The sequence below is a fragment of the Natator depressus genome, chromosome 17, assembly GCF_965152275.1.
Source record: "Natator depressus isolate rNatDep1 chromosome 17, rNatDep2.hap1, whole genome shotgun sequence".
NCBI lineage: Eukaryota > Metazoa > Chordata > Testudines > Cheloniidae > Natator > Natator depressus.
Window position 1 is genome coordinate 22848853 of NC_134250.1, and position 27416 is coordinate 22876268.

At 46.0% G+C, this 27416-nt stretch overlaps 1 protein-coding gene across 1 annotated transcript in view; it reads left to right on the forward strand.

Annotated features, from left to right (window-relative positions):
* The window catches only part of LOC142000616 (myeloperoxidase-like), a 71196-nt gene extending 46059 nt beyond the window's left edge, over positions 1 to 25137 (forward strand). The window contains exons 9-14 of the mRNA XM_074975027.1: positions 1755 to 1915; positions 5980 to 6232; positions 12950 to 13120; positions 15770 to 16007; positions 19759 to 19976; positions 24453 to 25137. Of these exons, the coding sequence (XP_074831128.1) occupies positions 1755 to 1915; positions 5980 to 6232; positions 12950 to 13120; positions 15770 to 16007; positions 19759 to 19966 (1031 nt within the window). The 3' untranslated portion in view covers positions 19967 to 19976; positions 24453 to 25137. The remainder of the gene's footprint in view (positions 1 to 1754; positions 1916 to 5979; positions 6233 to 12949; positions 13121 to 15769; positions 16008 to 19758; positions 19977 to 24452) is intronic.
* The last annotated feature ends 2279 nt before the right edge of the window (positions 25138 to 27416 follow it).

The following is a 27416-nucleotide window of genomic DNA, read 5'->3' on the forward strand; positions in this document are numbered from 1 at the left end:
CCTCTGAATTTCTAAATATTGTAGATGACAATTTCCTAGTTCAAAAAGTGTTACATCCAACATGGGGGAATTCTACATTAGAGTTTGTCTTTGATCAGTGACTACCTCTGAGAAGCTGGGTGTAAGTGACTTGCCTAGACTCACATGGGAACTCTGGCAGAGGCAGGAATGAAATCCAATTCTCTCAGCTAGCATTTAACTGCTTAAATCATGAGATCATCCTTTAACTTTCTAAAACCCTCTGCCTCATACACTACATATCTTCTAACTTCTGTAACAAAGGAGGCAGGGGTCCTACAGACAATAGACTCCTTCATTATGCAACTGTGACCCATTCCTTGAGTGTTGTCAATACTCTTCACTGAATGAGACAGGGGACTGCCGGAATTATACGAGAACATGTCATTAAAAACTATTGTAATGTGCACACACACAATGCGGGTGGGGGAGAAGGGCTGAATTAAGGTTGCCTGGTGTTTTTTGTTTTGTTTTTCAGAAAAGCAAAGTAAAAAAAAATAGAAAGTCCAACAGGTGGAATCATCTTGCTCCCACCCCACATGGGTTATATGCAGGATCTGAAGATTTCAATCCACAACAAAGATCTCTACCATTTAAGCTAATTGAGTAACTGGTAGCACTAGTAGATTGGTATCCTTTATGGGGACCAGCCATTACAGGAGAAGAGCCATTTTGCTAATAGAATTCATAGCTGTTTGCTGACAGCAGAGGAGGGTTGGGATGCAGGAATCCTGGGTTCAATTACAGGTTCTGGAGAGCAGTGTGATCTAGTGGTTATAGACCCTTCTGCCCCTGCCCCCCTCTGCTCCTATTCCCTCACCTCCCAGATCCTGTCCCTCTCCCACTCTGCTTCTGTTCCAACCTCCAGCTCTCATTCCTGTTCCCCTCAGCTCCTATCACCCCAGCATACCCCTGCCTCCTCCCCCCGCTCTTCCACCTTTGCACTAGAGTGATATTGCCCCTCCCCCCATGCATTCTAGGTGCTAGTGCGGTGGTATTGAGAGTGCAAGAGAAACAGTCTCTTTGCTCCCAGTTCTGGTGCACAGCAGCACAGAACCCCCCGGCAGCCAAGAGAATTAATTGCAGGAAAAATCCTGCTTGGCACCAGCTGCCCTGGGCAGGAGCATGCTACGTCGCTCTGTGGGAATGTGCATGTGCAGTTCATTCACCATGTGAAGGGATGGACCATGCTCAGTGCAGACACAATCTTTGAAGATTTTTTTCTGCCTGCAAACTGAGATTTTTCAGAGGTTTGTAGCTTGGCCAAATTTGTGCGGTTTTTATGGGAATGGCAAAATTACACCCCTTACACTAGGGCCAGCCCTCTACCAAATTTCCAGTCCCTGCTCCACAGCATGGAGGTGCTGGAGATCCTCAACAAAACAGTGGTAAGAACATTTTAACATGGTCAAAATAACATTAATTCCATAGCCCCATTCTCAGAAACAGCTAAACTAATTTTGCTGAAAATTTCAGGAAAACAATCAGCCTGGGGAAGACACCTGGCATGGGAAATTTCAGCCTGAATGGTTAAAGTTTGGCAAAATTATAAGGAACTGAAAACAGGGTATTACCATGGAAATCTTGGGCAATCTTAACTTTAGACAGCACTACCAGCTGTGGCTACAGGGAATTGCTAGCAGCCCACCTTACAATGCAGGAGTCTAATATGGCAAATTAAAAACAGTTCCTCAGCTGAATAAAATATAAAATTATACTGTATTTTTATATTTTAGGTGATGCACGAGCAACTGAAAATCTGGGACTTACAGCTATACACACTCTCTTTGTGCGGGAGCACAATCGCTTGGCTACCAAGTTGAAGAAATTAAATCCACAGTGGGATGGAGAGAAGCTCTACCAGGAGGCTCGAAAAATCATAGGTGCCATGACCCAGGTACTAGCTGCAATATCGTTTTCGCTGCCATTCCCTTGTTGATTAAACATTTCTTGCTCAACTTTAGACATGATTTTTTCCCCTCCAGAATTGCCTGTGCAGGTTCCTACACACCAGGCTTGCTCAGTCCTGTAGCCACTGGGGGTATGTGTGCAGCAGCCTGCAGATCTAAATGTTTTAGGCACCCTATGTGCTGCAAGTCCCCTCTGCCTTATCAGTCATTCACAGCTCAGTTTCAGAGTGGTAGCCGTGTTAGTCTGTATCAGCAAAAACAATGAGGACTCCTTTAGTCTCTAAGGTGCCACAAGTACACCTCGGTTTTTTTAGCTCCGTTTTAGTGGCTTACTGTTAGTGTTGTACAAATGGAAATAATTACTGTGTCAGATATTCCAACCGCATGCGGTATCTTTGGGGACCAATGCAATCAATCTAGGAATAGTTTCAGTATGATTGTGTTCTACTCCATTGGGGTAGTTACTACAGCTCCTCCAGGAATTAAAAACAGTGTGGGGATGATTAATGTGAGTTGCTAAGACAACCCCTTGAGGTAGTTTGCATTTCTTGGTTCAAACTGGGTTTTCTAGAGGCATTTGGTCAGTCACCCAATTTTGTGAGATCCCTTTGTAACTCTTCACATTCTGCTTTGGAGTTAACTATCGTGAGTAATTTTGTATTGCCTACAAACTTTGCCACCTGTTTACCCCTTTTTCCAGATCATTTATGAATATGTTGAACACCATGGTCTGGGAGACACCACTATTTACCTCTCTCCATTCTGAAAACTGATCGTTTATTCCTATCCTTTGTTTCCTATCTTTTTACCAATTATTGATCCATGAGAGGACCTTCTCTCTTATCCCATGACTGCTTACTTTGCCTAAGCAAAGAGCCTTTGGTGCAGGACCTTGTCAAAGGCTTTCTGAAACTCCAAGTACACTATATCCACTGGATCCCCCTTCTCCACATGCTTGTTGACCCCCTCAAAGAATTCTATTAAATTGGTGAGGCATGATTGCCCTTTACAAAAGCAGTGTTGACTTTTCTGCAACAAATCGTATTAATCTTTGTATCTGATAATTCTGCTCCTTACTATAGTTCAACCAGCTTGGCTAGTGCTGAAAGTTAGGCGTATTGGCCTGTAATTGGCAGGATCGTCTTTGGAGCCCTTTAAGAAATTTATCATCACATTAGCTATCCTCCAGTCATCTGGTACAGAAGCTGATTTAACTGATAGTTTACATGCCACATTTAGTAGTTCTGCAATTTCACATTTGAGTTCCTTCAGAACTTTTGGTGAATACCATTTGGTCCTAGTGACTTATTACTGTTTAATTTATCAATTTGTTCCAAAACCACCTCTATTAACACCTCAAAGAGGCACAATTCCTTAGATTTGTCACCTAAAAAGAATGGCTCAGGTGTGGGAATCTCCCTCACATCCTCTGCAATGAAGACCGATGCAAAAATTCATTTACGCAATGGTCTAGTCTTCTTTGAGTGCTCCTTTAGCACCTTGATCATTCAGTGGCCCCACTGATTGTTTGGCAGGCTTCCTGCTTTTAACAAACTTTAAAAAAATTCTGTTAGTTTTTGAATTTTTTGCTAGTTGCTCTGCTAATTCTCTTTTGGCCTGGCTGTTTATACTTTTACACTTGATTTGCCAAAATTTATGCTCCTTTTTACATTATTTTCCTCAGTAGGATTTGACTTCTAATTTTTAAAGGATGCTTTTTTTGTCTGCCTCTTTTACTGTGTTGTTTAGCCATGGTGGCATTTTTTGGTTCTCTTATTATTATTTTTTCTTAATTTGAGCCTCTATTATGGTGTTTTTAAAAAGTTTCCATGAAGCTTCCAGGCATTTCACTCTTGTGATTGTTCCTTTTAACTTCCGTTTATCTAGTTTACTTGTTTTTGTGTTGTTCCCCAGTCTGAATTAAATGCTGCTGTGGTAGGCTTCTTTTGTATTTTCTCCCCTGCAAGGATATTAAAATTAATTACATTATAGTCACTATTACCAAGTGATTCAGCTATATTCACCTCTTGAACCAGATCCTGTGCTCCACTTAGGAGTAAATCAAGAATTGCCTCTCCTCTTGTGGGTTCCAGGACTAGCTGCTCCAAGAAGCAGTCACTGATGGTATCTAAAAACTTTATCACTGCATCCTGTTCTGGGGTGACATGTACCCAGTCAATATGGGGATAGTTGAAATCCCCCATTATGGAGTTTTCTATTTTTATAATGACAAGTTTCAGAGTAGCAGCCCTGTTAGTCTGTATCAGCAAAAAGAACAGGAGGACTTGCGGCACCTTAGCGACTAACCAATTTATTTGAGCATAAGCTTTCGTGGGCTACAGCTCACTTCGTTGGATGCATAGAATGGAACATACAGTAAGAAACATATACTAATATACTATATGTTCCATTCTATACATCCAGTGAAGTGGGCTGTAGCCCACGAAAGCTTATGCTCAAATAAATTGGTTAGTCTCTAAGGTGCCACAAGTCCTCCTGTTCTATTTTTATAGCCTCTCTAATCTCCCTGAGCATTTCACAGTCACCATCACCATTCTGGTCAGGTGGTTGGTAATAAATTTCTACTCTTATTATTCAAACCTGGAATTTCTGTCCATAGAGACTCTATGGTGCAGTTTGATTCATTTAAGATTTTTACCATATTTGACTCTATGCTTTCTTTCATATGAATTGTCACTCTCCCACCAGCATGACCTACTCTGTCATTCCTATATATATTTATCCCCAGTTATTACCTTATCCCGTTGATTATCATCATTCCACAAGTTTCTGTAATGCCTGTTATGTCAATATCCTCATTTAACACCAGGCACTCAAGTTCATCCATCTTAGTATTTAGACTTCTAGCATTTGAAAACCAACCCTTTTAAAATTTCTCAATATTTTGGATAAATAATTGAAGAGACTCTTTCATTTCACTGTTTCTCTTCAGCTCCTGCCTGTACTTTAGCAATTTCTATCCTCTCCTCTCTACTAGGACATAGAGAATCCCTGTTAATAGATCCTCCCCACAGGGATGGCTCTCTCTGAACTGTGTGCATCTCGGCACCTGTTGGCTTTCCCCCAGCCCTCAGTTTAAAAACTCTTCTATGAACTTTTTTAATTTCATTTTTAATCCTGTTCTGATTTGGTTTAGGTGGAATCCATCCTTCCTGTATAGGCTCCTCCATTCTCAAAAGTTCCCCCAGTTCCTAATAAACCTAAATCCCTCCTCCCTACGCCATTGTCTAAGCCACACATTGAGAGCCTTCAGTTCTGCCTGTCTAACTGGCCCAAGCATGGAGCTGGAAGCATTTTAGAGAATGCTACCATGGAGGTCCTGGACTTTAATCTCTTACCAAGGCATCCTCTTGGGGAGCTTTACAGGATAAGGAGATCCAGCTGGAGAGGAAAGTTCATATCTCAGCCATGCTGTCGGTGAGTGAAGTTCAGCCCTGTGCAGAGGCCAACACAAGGCACAGGCACTATCCAAGCCCTTCAGGTAGCTGGGCCTTTCTAGTCACCCTGCTGAATATCAGCGCACTGGCTTTTCTCTGGTCCTCTGGACCATCAACATCAGTGGCTCAGAGAGCTCCCCGGACAATTCTTTTAATTCTCTTGGGGGAAAGTTTTCCAGTCCTGCAGATTTACAACTTTTAACTTCAGCAGTTGCTGTTTAGCATACTCCCTACTTATTATTGGAATAGAAAGCATTTAATGATCACTGTAAGTTATGAATACATCCTCCTGCTCCTTTCAAAACACAGAACAGAAATATTTGTTGAAGACTTCTGCCTCTTCTGCATCATTACACACAATTTTGCCATCCATACCTAGTAACAGAACAAAGCCATTGCTTGAATTGCTTTTGTGTCTCATATATTTAAAATTTCCTTCTTGTTGTCTTTTACCTTCCTGGCTGTTTCATTGATGTCTTGCATTTTGACACAGAATTTTTGACCAATCCTATTGATAATGTTAGAAAGTGATCTTTTTTTTCCTTTAGAAAGAGTGTATATGAGCTTCTAACTCAGTCTGTACTCCCTTCCAGGTAGTAACATACAGAGACTACTTGCCACTTCTGCTTGGAGATGAGATTGAGAAGGAAATACCATGCTATGGGGGCTATGATGAGTCTGTGGATCCCACCGTGGCAAATGTATTCTCCTTGGCTTTTCGGTTTGGTCATGGTGCAGTACAGCCTTTTGTGATCCGTTTAGATGATCATTTCCAACCTTTGGGTCCACATTTCCGCGTCCCTCTTCACCTCACATTCAGTGCTTCCTGGAGGATTGTAATGGAAGGTAAGCATGCTTTGCCAGGCCCTGCCTGCAGTCCTGCTTTGCCAGCAAGGCAGAGATTCAACAATGTACTTAAGCAGATGAGTTCACTGGAACTTAAGCACAGGCTTCAAGTTAAACACATGCTTAAGTACATTCCTGAATCAGAACCTAAAGCTCGTTACATCTGATCATTTGTTTCTATGTATCAGGACATGTTTTCAGTTAATAAATCATTTCCTCAATTCCAGCAAATAAACAGTTTTCATCAAAAGTAACTATCCGGCCATAGGGATATTTATTATAGACGTTTTATAGACTTGGGTCTGCAAAACCTTCTTCTTCGATAAGAGGTTTTCCAGAATGACATTTACAATCGCCCTCCCCACACCTTCCACAGCTAGAGCTTCTCATATCCAGGGGGAAGGGAGATGAGCCAAAGACTCTGTGAAGTCCAGTAGGACCTCACGATGCTAATCTAATTAACCTGGAAGGTACTAAGTCACTATGGTGATGGGCATGAGCGGCGGGTATCGGAGGCCAGAGGAGGCTGAGCCTCTGTAAACAGCCTGGCATGGCAATGCTCATCTTCACCCTGAGACCCCCTCCTGCTTCCTCCTCTTTCCCCATGGCCCAGGCTGGGGCTGGGGCATGGGGCTGGGGCCTGTTGGCCCATGGCCCGGGACTTGGAGCAGCTGGAGCCAGTGCTTGGGCTGCTAGGTGTTGTGGCTGCCCACCCGATGCTCTAGGACTGCAGGTGCAGAGGCCACGTCACCCACACAGCGTCCTGGAGCACTGGGGGCCGCACAGCCTGCGTGACACTCTGGGACGCTGGGGGCCACAATGGGGGCCACCTGGCTAAGGCTCTGGGGCACTAGGGGCCACGCCAGGGGCCGACTGCCCAGCGCTCTGGGGCTGGGGGCACTGAGGCCGCCCACCCAGTGCTCCCGGACTGGGGGCACTCAGGTGGCCCAGGGCTGGGGGGCTGCCGGTGGGGGTTCAAGGCTCCAGCGGGGAGGGGGTAGGGAAGGGCAGGGCTGGGGGTTAGCCTCCCCAAAAGGGTGGTTCACGCATCACGCCTGGTGATGGGTAATGGTAGAAAAGTCTAAAATGGATAAACAATGGACAGCAGGTGAGCCATGAGCTTCAATCTAAACATGGCCCTACAAATAGCCAGTGCAAGTTTGAGCTGCGTGTGCAGATGGAACAGCTCATGGAACAAGAAGGTAACAGTCTCTGTTCGACTGTGACTACACTTGGAATGCTGCATTCAGCTCCGGGCACCAGAATTAAAAAACAAATTGAAGGACATTAAAAAAGAGCAACAAAATTACTCTAGTATGCAGCGTTGTTACAGCCATTTCGGTCCCAGGATATTAGCAAGACAAGGTGGGTGAGGTAATATCTTTTATTGGACCAACTTCTGTTGGTGAGAGAGACCAGGTTTTGTGCTACACTACCTGAGGAAGAGCTCTGTGTAGCTCGAAAGTTGGTCTCTCTCACCAACAGATGTTCGTCCAATAAAAGATATTACCTCACCCACCTAGTCTCTCTGGGATTCTAGGAAAGATTTTAAAAGCTGCCAGTAACTTTCACAGTGTTGAGTAAATGAAACCTTGCAATACCACTTAAACTATGAAATTATATGCAAAAACTAGCAGTGGGCATCTGCAAAAGAACTTGCTGATAATTGTATCCTTAAAGACCTGGAACGTGAGCTGAGGCTAAATTGTGTTTTACTCCTGCTGCAGGGCTAGTTTAATCTTCTGCTTTGAATGTTCTGCCTCTCATCAGTGTAGATATAATTCCCAGTTACAATGCAACATAACTTTTAATAGCTGTTCTATTAATTCTAATAAGCCACCATTTTTAAATGATGCTTTTGGTGATAGTCCGCTTAGTTTATAAAACTTATACAATGTACTGTTTTCATATTAAATATGCCTTTAATCAAGGACCCAAAATCACTTTCCAAACATGAAGTAAGTCTCATGACCTTCAGAGGTGGGAATTATCTCCATTTTACAGCTCCAGAGACTGAGATGCAGAGGCCTAGGACCAGATTTTCAAAGGTCTTTAGATATCTAAAGATGCAGATAGAAGCTAGTGGAATTTCCCAAAGCACCTACGTGTCTAATGTCTATTGAGAAGATCCCATTGGGCTTCTATCTGTGTCTTTAGATGGCACCTAGCTACCTTTAGGATGTAGCAGGCAGGATTAACACCTGGCTGGGACTGCGCTCTAACTACTCTATGGTCAAGGCCCTTCATTTTCAGTTTTTATTGTCTTTAAAATTATCTAGGGATTTATCAGTGTTTATTACAAAAACTAAAAAAGAGGTGAAAATCAGTGCAAAAAATTAATTTCCCAGCTTTCTGAGTAAATACCAGGGTTAATGTTGGACGAGGGACAGGAAAAAAAGCAACAAGCAGAGAAAAGTAAGAGGATTGAAAGTAAAAGCAATTTAAAAGTTACTTCATGAACTGTACATTAACATATGCACTTGCCTATGTGTATCTTCCACTACATTGTGTTACTTTAACAGACAGCCTTGCATTTTCACTTAGACTGATTTACTAACATAGACATATGTACCTAATGTAATGTATTGGATTTTCTTAATATAATCAGAGTTTTCAGGTCCATGAGTTGTGACAATCAGTAAAAACCAGATAATAGCTTTTGTAAAATCCAGGAATTTTTCAATAAAAATCAGTACAAATGGAAAACAAATGGCCTTATCTAGATTACAAACAAATATCTCAAACAGGAGATTTTTTCCCCCCAAGATTTTGAGTTTATCAATAGCATTCTGCTATATTTTAAAAATACACAATTCTATAGCTCCTTTCACTCACATTTAGTGGTGACACTCATTTTATATGCATTTCATGCTAATTGGATATATATACAATGGGACAGAGTGCAGCCACTTTAGAACTGACTGCCCTACCTCTCAACTTACTATGACTCATTCAGCAGAATCTTAAACCAAATTAGCCAAAGTATGACATGGGTGAACTCACCACTTGTGAATAAGTAAATAGTCATTGGAGCAAGGGCTTGACCATGGCTCTTTCACATGGTAGATACAGGCCCTAGCCACCAGGCTATCGAGTCAACATCTCTCGCTCTCTGTCTCTGGCCCAATGAATTGCTTAATACCAAATGGAACAGCTTTGACAGGAGTGACTGGGACACCCCCACCCTCAGATTAATCAATAGCCTGGCAGCTAGGGCTCTTACCTGGGATGTAAGAGAGCTGAGTTCAAGGCCTTGTGCCAAATCAAGCAGAGGGGGATTTGGAAACCGCTCTTCCCTTGCTAACTGGGGAGCATGAACTTCAGCCAGTCTAATTCCCACTCTCCTTATTGCTGACTGTCTTCTGCACAGGACCCAAATGGGACCAAGCCTGGTAGGGGAACACCTAGCTTATAAATCCTGCTGGGACTTAAGTGTGCGCTAGGGTGCTGGGCAGCTCAGTGGCATCAGGATTTCGGAGGCATTGTGCATGCCCACTGGTGGACATGTAGGCAGCTATGGAATTTAGGTGTCTACAGAGTTAGGCGGCAGTGGAGCAAGGGTTTTAAGGATCTCAGTGTTGCCTAAATGTTGGATTCAGGCTTATGGCGTGGAAATTAGGGGCCTAAGTCCCTTAGTGGGTCTAGCCTGAGGCACCGCTATAGACTCAGCGTTATAAGAACTGTATAGCTTTTCAGAAATTAAACAACAGCTTTTGACCAACAGCCCTGAACTCATAATATCCTGAATATCAAAATCGCATTACTAGCAGCCCACATCACCCACAAGCAAATGGAGAGGCTGAGAGAGCTTTAGACAGACAGCCAAGAAAATCCATTCCTTGTCCTTCTGAGTTACACATCAACACCCGTCATGGTTACTGGATATAGTCCAGCCCAAATCCTGATGGGAAGACAGCTCAGAACTACTGTTCCAGCTTTGGAAAAGAATCTATTTCCAAAGTGGCCAGATATGAAGAGAATAGACAAATCAGATAAAACGGCTAAAAGAGCTTATGTACACTTTTAGGATAGACATCACTCAGAGAGCTGCTAGGTCTAGAACCTGAGGACCATGTTCATATCAAATTGGGAACAGTATAATACAGCTTAGCGCTGCATTACATCACTGACAGAAGGATTGTTCAGTGTGTTTCAGGAGCTGTTATTGAGAGTAATGGCGTAAAACTAAGAAAAGGAAAATTTAGGCTGATTTCCAGGAAAATGTTCCTGAGAGTAAGGAATTCAATGCTGGCCAACTCTTCCAAGGGAAGCCAGGGAATTACGAAACCATTGGGGAGTACATTTTAAAACTAGACAGAACAAAAGGAACTGTAAAACAAAGCCCTTCTCTATGAGGAGGGCCTGGCATGTATTGCCTACATGTAGAGCTTGGGAGTAGCAGCCGTATTAGTCTGTATCTGCAAAAAGAAAAGGAGTACTTGTGGCACCTTAGAGACTAACAAATTTATTTGAGCATAAGCTTTCGTGAGCTACAGCTCACTTCATCGGATGCATTCAGTGGAAAATACAGTGGGGAGATTTATATACACAGAGAACATGAAACAATGGGTGTTACCATACAGACTGTAACAAGAGTGATCAGGAAAGGTGAGCTATTACCAGCAGGGAGCGGGAGTGGTGGGAAACTTTTGTAGTGATAATCAAGGTGGGTCATTTCCAGCAGTTGACAAGAACAGTAGGGGGGGGAACAGACAAGGGGAAATAGTTTTACTTTGTGTAATGACCCATCCACTCCCAGTTTTTATTCAAGCCTAAATTAAGTGTATCCAGTTTGCAAATTAATTCCAATTCAGCAGTCTCTCATTGGAGTCTGTTTTTGAAGTTTTTTTGTTGAAGAATTGCCACTTTTAGGTCTGTAATGGAGTGACCAAAGAGGTTGAAGTGTTCTCCGACCGGTTTTTGAATGTTATAATTCTTGACATCTGATTTGTGTCCATTTATTCTTTTACGTAGAGACTGTCCAGTTTGGCCAATGTGCATGGCAGAGGGGCATTGTTGGCACATGATGGCATATGTCACGTTGGTAGATGTGCACGTGAACAAGCCTCTGATAGTGTGGCTGATGTGATTAGGCCCTGTGATGGTGTCCCCTGAATAGATATGTGGACGTCACACATTCTTGTCAACTGCTGGAAATGGCCCACCTTGATTATCACTACAAAAGGTTCCCTCCCCCCGCACCCCGGCTCTCCTGCTGGTAATAGCTCACCTTCCCTGATCACTCTGGTTACAGTGTGTATGGTAACACCCATTGTTTCATGTTCTCTGTGTATATAAATCTCCCCATTGTATTTTCCACTGCATGCATCCGATGAAGTGAGCTGTAGCTCACGAAAGCTTATGCTCAAATAAATTGGTTAGTCTCTAAGGTGCCACAAGTCCACCTTTTCTTTATGTAGAGCTTGGTGAAAGTTTTTATTTGAAACATTTTTTTCAATGAATGGGGGCTTTTTTGTCAAAATAAAAATTTCCACAGAAATTCCCCACTTATAACAACATTTTTTGAATTGTTGTTGTTGAAAACCTGAATACCAAAACATTTCAGCTGAAAACCAGGTTTTTTCACTTTTTTGCCACTGTTGGTCCCAAAATTTTGATTTTCAGGTATTTGATGAAAACCTGAAAACTTTTTGTGGTGAAGAAGGGGAACCACCCACCAGCACGGAAGGGGTTAAAAAGAGCCTTTGGGCCCAACTAACCTCTCCCCATTATGCCTGCAGCCAATGCCAGGCCTATAGGGGAGAGAAAAGGAGGGCACCTGGCTCACTTCAGGGCTGACTGGTGTAGAGACAGGAGCTAGCTCCCCAGCCAAGGGGAGACCGCAAAGGAACCCCCAGAATCAGAGAAAACTGATTGAGTGGATCCCCAAGATATTGTGGGGCTTGCCCTCACTAGTTCGTGGCTGCCCTGCCTGAAGGAGCCGGGGATCGCAGCGAGGTGCTGCCCCAGACCCAAGAGGGAACACTACAGGGAGCATGCTGCCTGGAAGATTGGACTAGAGGGGCCATGCCCCAAGCTGAACCCACTGGTAGGAAGTAACTCAGGGCAGTGGATTGGACTACCTGTTGGGAGGGACACCAACCCCCTGTTTGGGGGTTGACATACACAGGGCTCTGGGCTGGGAGATGGTGGAGAGTGAGGGCCTGGGTCCTCCTATCCACCCCCAGCCTTAAAGGTGGAGCTCAGCAGGGGGCTGAGAGCCAGGAGATCTAACCACTAGGCAACCCAGTCACCCAAGCCTCTGTTATACTTTTGAAGATAAATTTCAATGAAATTTTTCCTAGGAACAAAACACACATTGCCCAGCCAGCTCTACCTGTGAGGCCTTTTCCAGCTCCTATTTTATTGCTCTGAGGTAGAAACACAAAGATCCATTTTTCCTGAAGGAGAAGCCTTCCCGGTTCTTCCTATGCAGTTTGTTTACTAAAACTGCTTGGCTTCCTTTGAGCAGCTCATGTTGTTATCAGCCAACAGGCCTCTGCATCTGCAGACATTCTTAAAAACTACTCTGGTTCCTTAGGGGGAACATGGTGCCAGGAAGAACCTTCCCAACCATCAGAGCAGGAAGGATCTCAGGTGACCCCTGAGGAGCAAAGTGAGCACTGGGGCTAACCTTCTGTTGCACAAAATGTAGCCTACAAGGTGGAATGTATTACAGACTGTTCTGTTTCGTTCTGGACTTGACCTTCATTGCAGGTGGCATTGACCCGCTTCTCCGTGGTCTGCTGGTTGACCATGCAAAACTAATGAAACAGAACCAAATGGTGGTTGAGGAGCTCCAGGAGCGGCTTTTTGAACAGGTAGAAATAATTGGACTGGATCTAGCAGCCTTAAACCTGCAACGGGGAAGAGATCATGGTCTTCCAGGTAAGTAAGCATAAGACTGCATCCCACAGGTAGTAATAGTGTTCTTTCTGCGTTGTTTGCAGTGGCTTCCACAATGTGCTAGGCTTTTCCAGACAACCCAGGAAGGACAGAGGAGAAGGCAGAGTAGAGGAGAAGGGGGGTAATACAACATTGAAAAAGAAAATGATAACCAGGGAGGGGCAGAACTGTGCAGAGACTTGGAGAAGGTGGACAGAGGCTTAGATCTAATGTCAGAACTAATGAGAGCCAGGGGAGGGATGTGATCATGGATGGAGAAGGAAGGTGGCTCTATTGCTGGATTCTGGATGGGCCAGAGGGAAAGGGAGTGTCCGGGTGGCCAGAGGGAGGCTGGTGCAGCAGTCAGGACCTGGACAAGAGATTTGGTGTGGAATGGAAAGAAAAGAAGGGATCTTGGAGATGCTGAGGAGGAAGCAGCAGGGTTTGGAAATGACCTGGATGGGCAGCAAGGGAGAGGGCAGAGTCAGAAATAGCCCCTGCGGTGCAGGCCCGAGTGACGGGGCTGGGGGTTATCGCTGGTGGTGCAGAAGAGGGAAGGTTTGGGAGGGAAGGGAAGGTGTTTGGGTTTGGCCGTGTCCCGGGTAAGATGATGCAGGACACCCGAAGAGAGATGTCAGAGAGCCAGGCTGAGAGGCGGGATTGGACGGCAGGAGACAGGCGAGGCATGGAGAGAGCTGTGTGAGCCATCAGTGTGCAGATGAGAGCTGAGTCCTGTGAGGCTGTCCAGGGAGCGAAGGGAGATGAACCAAGGGCAGAGCCCTGGGAACACCCCGAGAGGGACAGGGGGCAGCCCCACCAAGAGGGCTCGTGGTAAAAGGGGTAGGAGAGGACAGAATCTCAGCACCCAACATGGAGAAGATGTCCAGGAGAGTTTCTGCTGTAACTGCCTCAAACTCTGACAAAGATTTGTGGGTCATGGTGGACAATCAGCTGAACGTGAGATCCCTGTGCAATGCCATGGCCAAAAGAGTTCATGAGATCCTAGGAGAAATAAACAGGGGAATCTTGAGTAGCAACAGAGAGGTTATTTTACCTCTGAATCTGGCACTGGTGCGACTGCTGCTGGAATACTGTGTGCAGTGCTGGTGCCCACAATTCAAGAAGGATGTTGATAACCTGGAGAAAGTTCAGAAAAGAGCCATAAGAATGATTGAAGGATTGGAAAACATGCCTTATAGTGAGAGAGGCAAGGAGCTCAATCTGTTTAGCTTGACGCTGAGAAGGTTAATGGTTGACTCGATCAGTCTGTAAGTACCACATGGGGAACAGAAATTTGATAATTGGCTCTTTAAATGTGCAGACAGAGGTACAACAAGACCCAGTGTCTGGAAGCTGAAGCTAGACAAATTTGGATTTGAAAAAAGGCATAAATTTTTAAGTGATGGTAATCAACCACTGGAGCAATTTGACCAAGGGTTGTGGTGGATTCTCCATCATTGGCAACTTTTAAATCCAGGTTGGATGGATTTTTTAAACGATACACTCGTTCAAAAGAAATTCTTTTGGGGAAGTTTCTGGCCTGTGCTCTACAAGAGGTCAGACTAGATGATCAGGGATCCCTTCTGACCTTGGAGTCCATGAAAACAGTGGTGACTAGATTTTTCCCAGCAGGAATAGTATCTGGACTTCACTTTTTGGTAGAAATTGCTCAAACTTTCAAAACCAAAACAATGTCCTTTGGCAGATTCTGAACCTTGGATTATTATTGTTATTTGTTTTACCATAGAACCTAGGAGCTCAAGGACTGGAGCAGGACCTCACTGTGCTAGGCCCTGTACAAACACAGAACAAAAAGACAGAGGAAGAATCTAAGTATAAGATGAGACAATAGATGGCTACAGACATACCTCCAGGGAAGCACAAGGAAACAGCTAGACAGTATTGATCAGCCCGCCAGGCAGTGGGTCTCCAAACAGCAGCAGCCTAACTGTTGGCAAGCTTGTGTAGGCATCACACACAGGAGAGTTTGAAGGAGGATAATGAGGTCGCTTTGAGAATGTTGACAGGGAGCTCCTCCCATGTGCAAGGGACAGCATGAGAGAAAGCTCAAAGGTGCTTGCTTGAAAATTTAACAAGTGGGCAATGGAGGCTGCCATTGGCCAGTCAGGTAGGCACTGACACTTAGATGGTACATGAGAGATGATAGGCAGGGTGAGGCCTTGATGACAGGCGTAAATGGCCTTGAAAGTGAATACAAGCAGCTTGTGTTCGATGCATTAGAGAAGTGGGAGACAGTGGAGGGATCTAAAGAGAGGAATGACGTGTTTAAAGGAATTGGCTAGGAAAATTATCCTTGCAGAAGTATTCTGGATCGTTATGAGTGGAGCAAGATTGCATTTGTCAAGGCCAGAGAAGAGACTGCTGCAGTAGTTGAGATGCAAGATGAGTAGGACACTGAACTTTCTAAGTCAGCTTTAACTCCCACTCCCATTTGTGAAGACAGTACTTTGTTAATTCAGTGTCTGATTCTAGATGACACATCAACATCAGCTGAAATACGTTTTAAAATCCTGGACAAGGCAAATGTTACTCGTGGGCAATGGCAAAGCGGGCTGCCCGTGGGGAATGGACTACAAATGGGGGGATGCTAGCACAGATGGCAGTACTGACTGCTCTGCTCTGGTTCTGCAGGGTATAACGCCTGGAGGCAATTCTGTGGGCTTTCACAGCCTCGCAACTTAGCTGAACTCTCTGAAGTGCTGAGAAATCGTAAGCTAGCCAAGAAGTTCATGGACCTGTACGGGACACCAGACAATATTGACATCTGGATTGGGGCTATGGCAGAGCCGTTTGTTCCCAATGGCAGAGTGGGACCTCTCCTGGCTTGCATCATTGGATCTCAGTTCAGGAAATTGCGAGATGGGGACAGGTAGGCTGACTGGAAAGTGAATCTCCACTTCCATTTTATTTACAAAAGAACAAACAGCAGTCGGTGTCATGTGCTGTTCCATTCCCTCGCCGATGAGCTTGCTTGGTGTTCCAAGCTCCACAGCTCAATACCGGAGTTTCATTCACAGTTATTAAAGGGGCGCCCTTGTGGGAAGGGCAGTTGATTAACCCCTACGTGGCCAGGCAGCTCCAATCACTGGTGCATGGATGGTCTTTAGAGGGCTCTGAAGAAAGGTGAAACACCCCCTTAAATCTCCTTTAAAGGTGATAATTTCTGGGGTCGTTATCCTGTGTTTATGAATCCAGCCTGCTTCAAACCAACATGAAAAATGCGAACACTATGTCAATTTTGATTTCTGTTTTGTGTATTGCCACTTTAAAAACATTTCTTACAAATGCAGGTTTAATTTGACTGTTATTGTTGCAGCAGAGTTTTCCTTTTAACAACAATGTCACCACCATTCTCCCATAATTGATGACATTCAGAAACACTACATTAAAAGAAAGTTATGTAGTTTGCAAAGTTGAGCACTCAGAAGCACTCAGAAATAAGGCTGCCTGCAATCTTAATTCGGCACCCTTGTGCGTATGCATTTTGACCGTCTTTTTAATTACATGATTGCATGTTGTCGGGGTGCTGGGAAAAACAATGTCAGTCAGTACACAGGATGGACAGTGCTCCGGGAATGAGGCAGCTGTTCAATATTTCTTTATATCCCTCTTGTTCAGCGTGTGGCCCCTGCCGTGTTCACCTCACATCATCCAAACCTTGCAGTGAATACAGAATTAGTCATTTCTTCATGGGCAGTTCCATGGCACTTACCGTAGTATCACCGATATATTTTCACAACACCTCAGGGAGGTAGGAAGGTGTTATGGGCCCCATTTTACAGATGGGCGCAGAGCTAGTAACTTCATAACTTACAAGCCAAGCCCTTGTTCCTCCTGCTAAATTTCACATCCATACCACAAACCCTTGGGAGCACTAGAGCTCTTCAAGGAAATGGCAGGAAAAATTGGCTAATGTGGGCAAAACTACCTCTTTCCCTCACCTTGTTCTCAAGGGGAGCCAAACCATTTTTGCTGAAACACAGCAGAAAAATCCAGCTTGAGGCAGAGACCAAGTCTGGTGATTCTCAGCCTGCAGGGTTCAAGTCTGGCAAAGTAACAAGTGATAAACCAGAGGGACCTGAGCTGGGCCAGCTTCCTCCCCTCCCTCCTTCATCCCTTCTGCCACAGGCTTGATGGTGGGGGGATAAATTATTGTCGTCCTGCCTGAGAGTTGGGGCGGAAGTGTCCCGTTTCTCCCTCCCCTCAGATGAACCTTATACTAGCGTGTATAGCACTGCAGAGAGACAGGGTCCCAGAAAGGCCCCCGGTATCATGCGGTTCAAGCTAGTTTACCCCCCTACACATGCCTGCCCCCTCTCCAGTAGCAGGAGCCGCGCTAACAGCATGGCAAGGATTCCCCCTTCCTCATGGAGCGTGGGGAGTGCTTAGGCAGCAGCAACCCTGAGATCTGCTCCACCATACACCAGCCTCACAGACCAAGGAGGAGAGGCATCTCCTAGAGTGCAGCACTCCAGCCCTCTGGACTGTGCCCTTCACTAGCTGTAGCACTGCCTGCAGGCGCTCACCATCCCAGTCAGATCATGGCCCCAGCTCCAACGGGAGCAAAGAGCCCTCTGGGCCTGTCAGTAAAATCAGCTAATGCCTCCCTGAAACAGGGCGAGTTCCTCGTATACACTAGTCTGTCTTCTGCGCAGTGCTTGGATGGCGTGCACAATGAGTGGAAAAAGATACAAATGTGGTCAAGCAGAGTAACTGCCCACCAGCCCGAAAAGGGTTAAAGAGAGCCTTTGGGCCCAGCTAGCCCTGCCCTGTTATACCTGCAGCCAATGCCAGGCTTGGAGGGGAGAGAAAAGGAGGGAGCCTGGCTCAGTTTGGTGAAAAGGCAAGAGCTAGCTGCCTCCCTGCCCGAGGGAAGGAGCACTGCCCTGCCAGCCGAGGCAGTCACCAGGAACCCAGCACCGTCTTCCTGGCCAAATGAAATAGAGAAAGAGGCCTAGGCGCACCCGGCCTGAGAGGAACCCGGGTCCAAAGCACAGAGACCTTGTGGGGGTTCTGACCCCGGCAAATTTATAGCTGCTCCACCTGGAGGAAACTGGGACTGCAGCAGGATGCTGCCCAGGGTCCACGAGGGGCCATTACTGGTGACAAGCCATCACAGGAACCTGGTCTGTAGGGGCCAAGCCCCAAACTGAAGGGGCAGCTGTAGGAAGTAGCCCAGGGCAGTGGACGTAGACTCCCCGTTGGGAGGTCCTCTACTCAGGGGTTGACTTAAACGGGGCCCTGGGCTGGGATCTGGTGGAATGGGAGGGTCCAGATCCTCCTATCTGCCCACCTTAAAGACCGAGGCACCTCGATCACAGAAACAGAGAGCAGGAAGTTAAGTCCTCCAACCACTAGGTCGACTGGCCTCCCAAACCCCCTTTGCCGTTTTGGTGGAGAATGTGGGCAGATACCCTAATCCCTGCCAAAGGGAATAGAAACACACAAGCCAACCAACCCTCAAGCAATCCCCATCCCCACCTCCCTCCTCACTGAATAGAGATGAAAGAGCTGCTAGAATGGATGGCTGAACAAAACACACACCAGCAGCAGGAACTACTTCAGCAGATGGGCAAACAGCAGCAGCAGCTGATCTGTGAGTTAGCGACCTAGCAGCAGCAGCTGGTCGTCCAAAGGTGGCTACAATACTATGGCCATGTAGTCCAGTAGAACCAGTGAACCCCACCCCAGCTGTGATTGCCACTGCTGTCAGACTCACCAAGGTGGGACCTGATGAGGATCCTGTGGCCTTCTTTGAAACCTTTGAGGAGGTGGCCATGGTAGCCAGCTCACTATTCTAGCCAATTTATTCCAGGGTTCTCAACCATTGCAGACCCTCTTACCCAGGTGCTCCACTCCATTGCATGCCCCTGTCCACCCTGTCTTAAAGTCTGAAGCACCTCGACCACACAAGCAGGGAGTCAAGTCCTCCAACCACTAGGATGACTGGCCCCCCAAGCCCACTGTTACAACAAAGAACTGGGCAGCTACCTCATTCATACAGCACCGTGCGTTGAGTGAGCCAGGGGTTGTTTGTGGACTAAACAGTATGTGAACATTCAGTTAAGGTCTCTAACACAGCCCATACGCACAAGAGGGCAGAGTTAAGATTGCGCAGGCAAGCTTAATTCAGGGATTTCCTAACCTTTGCATAGATCCATAGATGTTAAGGCCAGAAGAGACCATGGTGATCATCATCTGAGCTCCTGCACAGCACAGGCCAGAGAACAGCTGTGATTCCTGCGGAAGCTTTTTATCCCGTGACTTTGCAATCTAAAATTCTTTTCATTTTCAATAGAACTTATCTGTATAAAATCTTCACAGTCTTTCTCTGGAAATCTTGAAGGCAGTTTGGCTATAGGAGATTTATTCACATTAGAAATACACTTTTTTTAAACTACCAGGTGAAATTGTGGCCCCACTGCAGCTGGTGGGAGTTTTGCTGCTGACTACAATGAGTCCCAGATTTCACACCCCATCACTTGTATTTCCTTTTCACAGGCAAGGCTACTTTCCATATCTATGGAGAGAAAACAAAATCATGACCCCCCAGAACTAAATTAATTCCCAAGAAGGATAAACCCAGGCTGTAACACTGCTGCTTTTCTGCTTCTTTGTAGGTTCTGGTGGGAGAATCCCGGGGTTTTCACTCCACAGCAGCGCCGTGCCCTGAGCAGCAGTTCATTGCCACGGGTTCTCTGTGATAACACTCGCATTAGAGAGGTGCCCAGGGACGTGTTCAAGGTCAACCGCTATCCTGAGGACTTTGTGAACTGCAGAGTGATCGACCGTCTTGACTTGTCACCTTGGAGACAACGCAGTAACTAGGGAGTGGAAGGTACAGAATGGACCCCGTGCCCAGAGAAACACACGCAACTGGGCCCATGTGGAGACTTCCCCTCCCCAGCGCTCCCTGGCCTTTCTTCCCCAGATCAACCCCAATCTCCAAACAAACTCACTCTTCCAGCCACCCTTCCTCAAACAGATCCTTCCTCCCAGTCCCCCACCTTGATCTTCCTATCTGCCCCAGAGGCTCCTGCTTGTCTTCACTATAACATGAGGGAATGTTAGCACCGCTTGGCGGAGTTGTGTTAACCAACGCACTGGCGAATACAGCCACTGCAAAGTTGGTTTTAACACCACGTTAGTTAACACAACTAGTTCAGGGCCATGTTCTGTCACGCCCTGATTTTCTAGTGAACACAAACCCATTGACTCTCTTGTCCCTAAGGCTCTGTCACTGCCTGGCCCCGGTACCAATGACCCAGCCTTCACCCACCCTGCTCACAGACCGTAGGCTGGATCCAGCTGCACTGAAGACAGTGGGAGGCTTTCCATTTACTTCAGTGGGAGTTGGACTGGGAACCCTAGATCCCTGGCTGTGGATCATATTCTGACAGCTGATCATATTCTGACTGTACTCATAGTTATCTTCTTAAGAGAGATTCATCCACTCTAGAAATGGGAAGGATCTGTTAGGCCCCATGCAGGCCCTGTCCCTGCGGCCAGTGCAGGATTGTTCCCTGTAGTATTTCTCTAGTGTCATAGCCAGGCTCCCAAGAGGTGGGGTTTCCACGCTTTCCCTTGGTACACTCTTCCACAGCCTCCTAGACCTCACTGCTGGGATGATATTTCTGAAATCGTGTCTAGTGTTCTATTCAGGCACTTACAGGGTGTTCATCCCCATAGTATCGACCAAGCTCCCACGAGTTACAGATGAAAATGTGCTCCTCCTTTCTGGCCTCAAGGGGATTGAAATAATTTTAACGTCATTTGGAAGGTTTCTCAGGTCCAGGATGGACTTTCTGGAGAGAACCAGCCCTACCCCACAACAGCTTGCTCAGGAGCAAGGACTTGGGTCTTCCACATCCCAAGTAAGTGCTCTAACCACTAGACTATAGAGTCACTCTCTTTCAATGACTCCTGTTGGAGCTGTTCCATTTTATATTGAAAAAATTACATGTTTATTGCTCCAGAGAGGCTGATTCTATTGCCTGGTGGTCAGGGTACTCACCTGGGATGTGCAAGATCCAAGCGCCTACTGCAAATTGGGAATGTGAACCTGGGGTGTTTTCATCCCACGTGAGTGCCTTAACAATCAGGCTATTGGATATCCTGGGGTGGGCTGGTGCTTGTACTCATATTTGGGTGTGGAGGATTTTGAAAGGTCTCAATTTTGTTTTGAATTGGAACCAAACAAATTAGAGACCTCATTTTTCCCCAAACTGGAAGTGCTGTTTCTGGCCAGCCCTAGTGTTCCAGTGGAACTCAGGTGCCGGAGGACCCCTGGCTGCAGCAGGGTGACTGATCTCTCAGGGAGCCAGGACCAGTGCTATGCAGGGTCTTGAAAAATCCGGACAGCACCCCATGGAACTGGGCTCTGAATTGAATGGGGAGCCAGTGCAGAGAACGGCATGCTGGGGTGATGTGTTCCCAGTGTCCTGTGTTGCAGAGCGACCACGTTGCTGTGTTTTGAACAAGCTGTTTTTCCTCAGGGCTTGGTCTTCCCTCCTAGATACAAGGAATTGCAATACCCAGCAAATCCCCCCTCACTCTTCTCTTCTGCAGACTAAATAAGCCCAGTTCCCTCAGCCTCTCATTGTAAGTCATGTGCCCCAGCCCGCTAATCATTTCCATTGATCCAGTCCTACAGTTGGATCAATTAGATGTGGGCTACTTCCCACTGTATCTTCCAGTGGCGCGGTCTCTGGATTTCCGGATTTCCTCGGTCTCCAGGGTCTCTGACCTGTAAAGCTCCCAGCAGTTCCAACATCTCCTGAGTGTCCGCGAGTAGCTGAGTATCTGTCCAGATCCTTTGTGGGCTTGGCCTCCATGATCTCGGGCTCCAGCAGCTCCAAGGTGGGAAACTACTAGCATGTGTCCTCCCTCCTCAGCAGTCAGCTCTGAATGAGCTGGGCTGCTCCCCCTATATGGGTACTCCAGTTGAAGCAAGGCCAGCAGGGGCGAGGGGATGTGGCTTCCTTGGCCCACAGTGTGGGGTTAACCCCTCCTTGTCCAGTGCGGGACAAGTACACCCTGTCACAGAAACCTGGAAGGTGGTGGTGTATGCTGGCAGTATAAAGGAGAGCAGAGCTGGGTATCACCTGTGTACTGCAGACACTTCAGCCCTCACTGTCTCAGTTGGTCTCCCAATTGCCTTGTGTGATGCTGAAAAGGCTGCAGAAGGGAACTGAGCCTCGCCGGACAGCATGGTGGCAGGATTGCTGTTAGCGCTGGTCTTCAGCTTAACCTTTCCCTTAATTTCAGCCCATCGATCCTAACTGTACCCCATTCATAGATTTGTAAGGACAAAAGAAACCATTCTCACCCTCTAGAGACCTCCTGCACAGGACAGGCCAGATGACATTACCCAATCAGTCCTGTATTGACACCAGTGATTGTGATTGAGCTAGAGCATAACTTTTAGAAAGAGACACCCAAACCTGGTTGAACGACTCCAGCTTTCATAGACTTTAAGGGCAGAAGGGATCCCTGATCGTCTCATCTGACCCCCATATAGCACAGGACACTAAATTACACTCAGTAATCCCTATATTGAGCCCAATCACTTGGGCTAAATTAAAGCATTTCAGTCCTCAGGAGCTGAGCGCTACAGAGACCAGGAGAAAGCAAGGTGCCAGTGAGATGGAGATTCCATCTCACCCTTTGGTAATCTGCTCCAGTAGTTGATCACCCTCACTGTTAACCATTAGAGTTTATTGCCAGTTTGAATTTGTCTAGCTTCATATGCCAGCCACTGGACCCTGTAATGCCTTTGTCCAGTAGATTAAAGAGCCCCCTAATATCAGATTGAAAATAAGCTGGATGATGCAATTGTGTCTTACAGTGTCAGTGACATACCTTTTATTCCAACAGTAACTAGGCAGATGTGAAACTACACCTGCTAAAGAGAAATTTCTTTAAATCTGCAAGACCAGAGAATTTGCATCCAAGAGTTCCAAAAGAATTGGCCAAGAAGCATTCATAGAATCATAGAATCATAGACTATCAGGGTTGGAAGGGACCTCAGGAGGTCATCTAGTCCAACACACTGTTCAAAGAAGGACCAATCCCCAACTAAATCATCCCAGCCAGGGCTTTGTCAAGCCTGACCTTAAAAATATCTAAGGAAGGAGATTCCACCACCTCCCGAGGTAACGCATTCCAGTATTTCACCACCCTCCTAGTGAAAAAGTTTTTCCTAATATCCAACCTAAATCTCCCCCACTGCAACTTGAGACCATTACTCCTTGTTCTGTCATCTGCTACCACTGAGAACAGTCTAAATCCATCCTCTTTGGAATCCCCTTTCAGGTAGTTGAAAGCAGCTATCAAATCCCCCCTCATTCTTCTCTTCCGCAGACTAAACAATCCCAGTTCCCTCAGCCTCTCCTCATAAGTCATGTGTTCCAGTCCTCTAATCATTTTTGTTGCCCTCCGCTGGACTCTTTCCAATTTTTCCACATCCTTCTTGTAGTGTGGGGCCCAAAACTGGACACACTACTCCAGATGAGGCCTCACCAATGTCAAATAGAGGGGAACAATCACGTCCCTCGATCTGCTGGCAATGCCCCGACATATACATCCCAAAATGCCATTGGCCTTCTTGGCAACAAGGGCACACTGTTGACTCATATCCAGCTTCTCGTCCACTGTAACCCCTAGGTCCTTTTCTGCACAACTGCTGCCTAGCCATTCGGTCCCTAGTCTGTAGCGGTGCATGGGATTCTTCCGTCCTAAGTGCAGGACTCTGCACTTGTCCTTGTTGAACCTCATCAGATTTCTTTTGGCCCAATCCTCCAATTTGTCTAGGGCCCTCTGTATCCTATCCCTACCCTCCAGCGTATCTACCTCTCCTCCCAGTTTAGTCTCATCTGCAAACTTGCTGAGGGTGCAATCCATGCCATCCTCCAGATCATTTATGAAGATATTGAACAAAACCGGCTCGAGGACCGACCCTTGGGGCACTCCACTTGATACCGGCTGCCAACTAGACATGGAGCCATTGATCACTACCCGTTGAGCTCGACAATCTAGCCAACTTTCTGAGCCATTGATCTTAATTTTTAACAAATATTAGAAAGAATGTGAAAGTCCCAGAGGACTGGGGAAAAAGCTAATATTCTGCCAATATCCTAAAAAGGCTAAAGGGGATAAGTTGGGTAATTACAGGTGCTGAATGTTCAACACCAAAAACTGCTTCACTCAGAGGCAGAATACACAATATTTCAGGGGAAATTTCATGTCCAGGACAATCCCAGCCACCCAGGAGCCTTCTCTGCTTTATTGACACCTTTCCCATTTCACCCCACAGAACAAGCATCCAGTGACTCCTTATGATGGAAGTTGAGATTTCCTTGGAGGGCTGGATTCAGGATGCTGCTGGCAAGGATCCTTCACTCCTTTCAGTCTAACCCTCCACTGACTTTTGCTGGCTGGAATGCATGGCCTAGCTGCTGCCATTTTGCCTGTGTTTGTGTTGATTTTCTTCCATTTGCAAAAACTTCCAACCCTGTAATTAGCTTGCAAGTGGCCATTGCTAAAAGAACTAGGATTAGCTAATAACACTAGCTAAAGAAGTCCAGATTGAATTGAAGCCCATGAGTGCAGATTTACAAGTTAGTGATTGTAGGCTGCCTACTGGCACCTATTTTTGTGATTCTTCAATTTCTTTATAATACAGATGATTGATTCTCTTTCTGGTTTCTCTGAATGGTGAATGGGCAAGTTGTACACATTTAAGATATTATCTCAATAAAGCCTGATTTATGCAAAAGCGTATTTGGGTACCATCACCTCCCATTTCTGATTATTGTCAGTACATTGGAACAAATACACTGTTAACCAAATAGCACTATCTAGCAGACTATATACGTTTCTAGCACCCCTAAGGGAAAGGGCCATTACTCCTGTCTCAGAGTCCAGGGCACTGCCCCCCAGCTGTTTTGTTCAAGGCGTCAGCCCCCTTTTGTGCCAACCAAAAGTCAGTATGCTTCTGCAGCCCACAAAAAGCATAGTCTGAGACCTTTGGGAAGCCAAAGAAAGAGAAAAGACCTGGCACTTCTCCTTTCTGAGAGAGCTTAGGGGGACAAGGCTCTCAAACCTTTTCCCTGTTCCGCAATCCCTGCTTCAGGGGCCAAAGGGCTCTGAGTTGCAGTCCTGCTCCTTCAGAGTGCCACCCTGCACTGAGCAGGGATCCTCCCTTTTAGGGATCCACCCATCTCAGGGCTTGACATGCCTCACAGGTACAGCAGACTGAGGCTGATTGTGCCCACAGAAGTTCTTTAATTCTTTTCTGTCTGGGGTGGGGATCAACCTCACTGCAATCACACTAAAAATATGCTAATTATGTATGGGGCAGGATCAGCACCTCTGGATAAGATTGCCTGACACTTTCCATTAAAAACTTTTGTTTTCAGTTGCCAAACTTTAAGGTCTGAAATTTTCCACACTTACCACAGGTTAATTTTCTGGAAAGTTTGAGCAAAATTGCTCAGCTGTTTTTGAGAAGGTAAGTGAACACCAGGTGGTTGTTTTTGTTTTAAAAAAACACTTTCCAAACCATTTTGTAAAGGCCCTGTACTCTGTTAGGGGAGTGGAAGTGGAAGTTTGAATTTACAAAGTCCTAGAGCCAGAGCGATACCTCTCCCCATGAAAATCATTCAGGCTAGCAAAACCACCATTCGCACCTGCTCCATATTGGTGACTAACTGATAGATCTCAAACATAATTGGTAACAGAGAATTATCAATGACTGAGGTTATTAGTGGGGTTCTGCAAGGATCAGCTCTTGGCTAAAGGCATCCTATACTTTTGCAAATGAATTGGCATCTGTCATAAATATAAAGGGAAGGGTAACCACCTTTCTGTATACAGAGCTATAAAATCCCTCCTGGCCAGACGCAAAACCCTTTCACCTGGAAAGGGTTAAAAAGCTAAGATAACCTTGCTGGCACCTGACCCAAAATAACCAATAAGGGGGCAAAATACTTTCAAATCTGGAGGTGGGGGGGAACAAAGGGTTTGTCTGTCTGTGTGATGCTTTTGCAAGAAACAGATCAGGAATGCAGCCTCACAACTCCTGTTAAATTAGTAATTAATCTAGCTAGAAATGCGTTAAATTGCCTTTTGTTTAACGGCTGGTAAAATAAGTTGTGCTGGATGGAATGTATATTCCTGTTTTTGTGTCTTTTTGTAACTTAAGGTTCTGCCTAGAGAGATTGTCTATGTTTTAAATCTGATTACCCTGTAAGGTATTTACCATCCTGATTTTACAGAAGTGATTCTTTTACCATTTCTTTAATTAAAATTCTTCTTTTAAAAACCTGATTAATTTTTCATTGTTCTTAAGATCCAAGGGTTTGGGTCTGTGTTCACCTGTACAAATTGGTAAGAATTCTTATCAAGCCTTCCCCAGGAAAGGGGGTGTAGGGCTTTAGGGGATATATTGGGGGAAAACATCTCCAAGTGGGCTCTTTCCCTGTTCTTTGTTTAAAGCGCTTGGTGGTGGCAACATACGGTTCAAGAACAAAAAATCGTTGTATCTTGGAGAAGTTTTTAACCTAAGCTGGTAAAAATAAGCTTAGTGGGGTCTTTCATGCATGTCACCACATCTGTATCCTAAAGTTCAGAGTGGGGAAGAAACCTTGACACCCCCACAGTAGATTTGCCCACTGCCTACTGACCAGTAGCTGTCTTGCGTTGCAAGCTTCCAGAGGGCTGTCGCCACTCTCTTGTGAACTGTGAGGGCTGCTCTCATCTTGGTATGCTGTCATTTCAGGGCCGGGGAAAGCAAGTCACAAAGTTCCCTGAAAGTGCCCTTACGCATGCGAAAGTTTCGCAGCCACTGGGAATCATCCCAGACCTGCAACACTATGTGGTCCCACCAGTCTGTGCTTGTTTCCCGGGCCCAGAATCAGCATTCCATGGCATGAGCCTGCCCCATTGCCACCAGGATGGCCAAATTGCCAGGGCCTGTGCTTTGAGAGAAGTCTGTGTCCATGTCCTCATCACTCTCGCCACCACACTGCCGTCACCTCCTCGCCTGCTTTTGCAGCTTCTGGTTCTGCATGTACTGCATGATAATGCGCAAGGTGTTTACAATGCTCATAACTGCCGCGGTGATCTGAGCGGGCTCCATGCTTGCTGTGGTATGGCACCTGCAGGAGAGCAGGAGAGCAGAGTTGCAGGGGAAGAGGTGATTGGATGACCAATTTTGCAGACCTACTGCACTGTCTGCTGCCAGGACACAACAGCTGAGCGAGCTGCACGCTTGCCA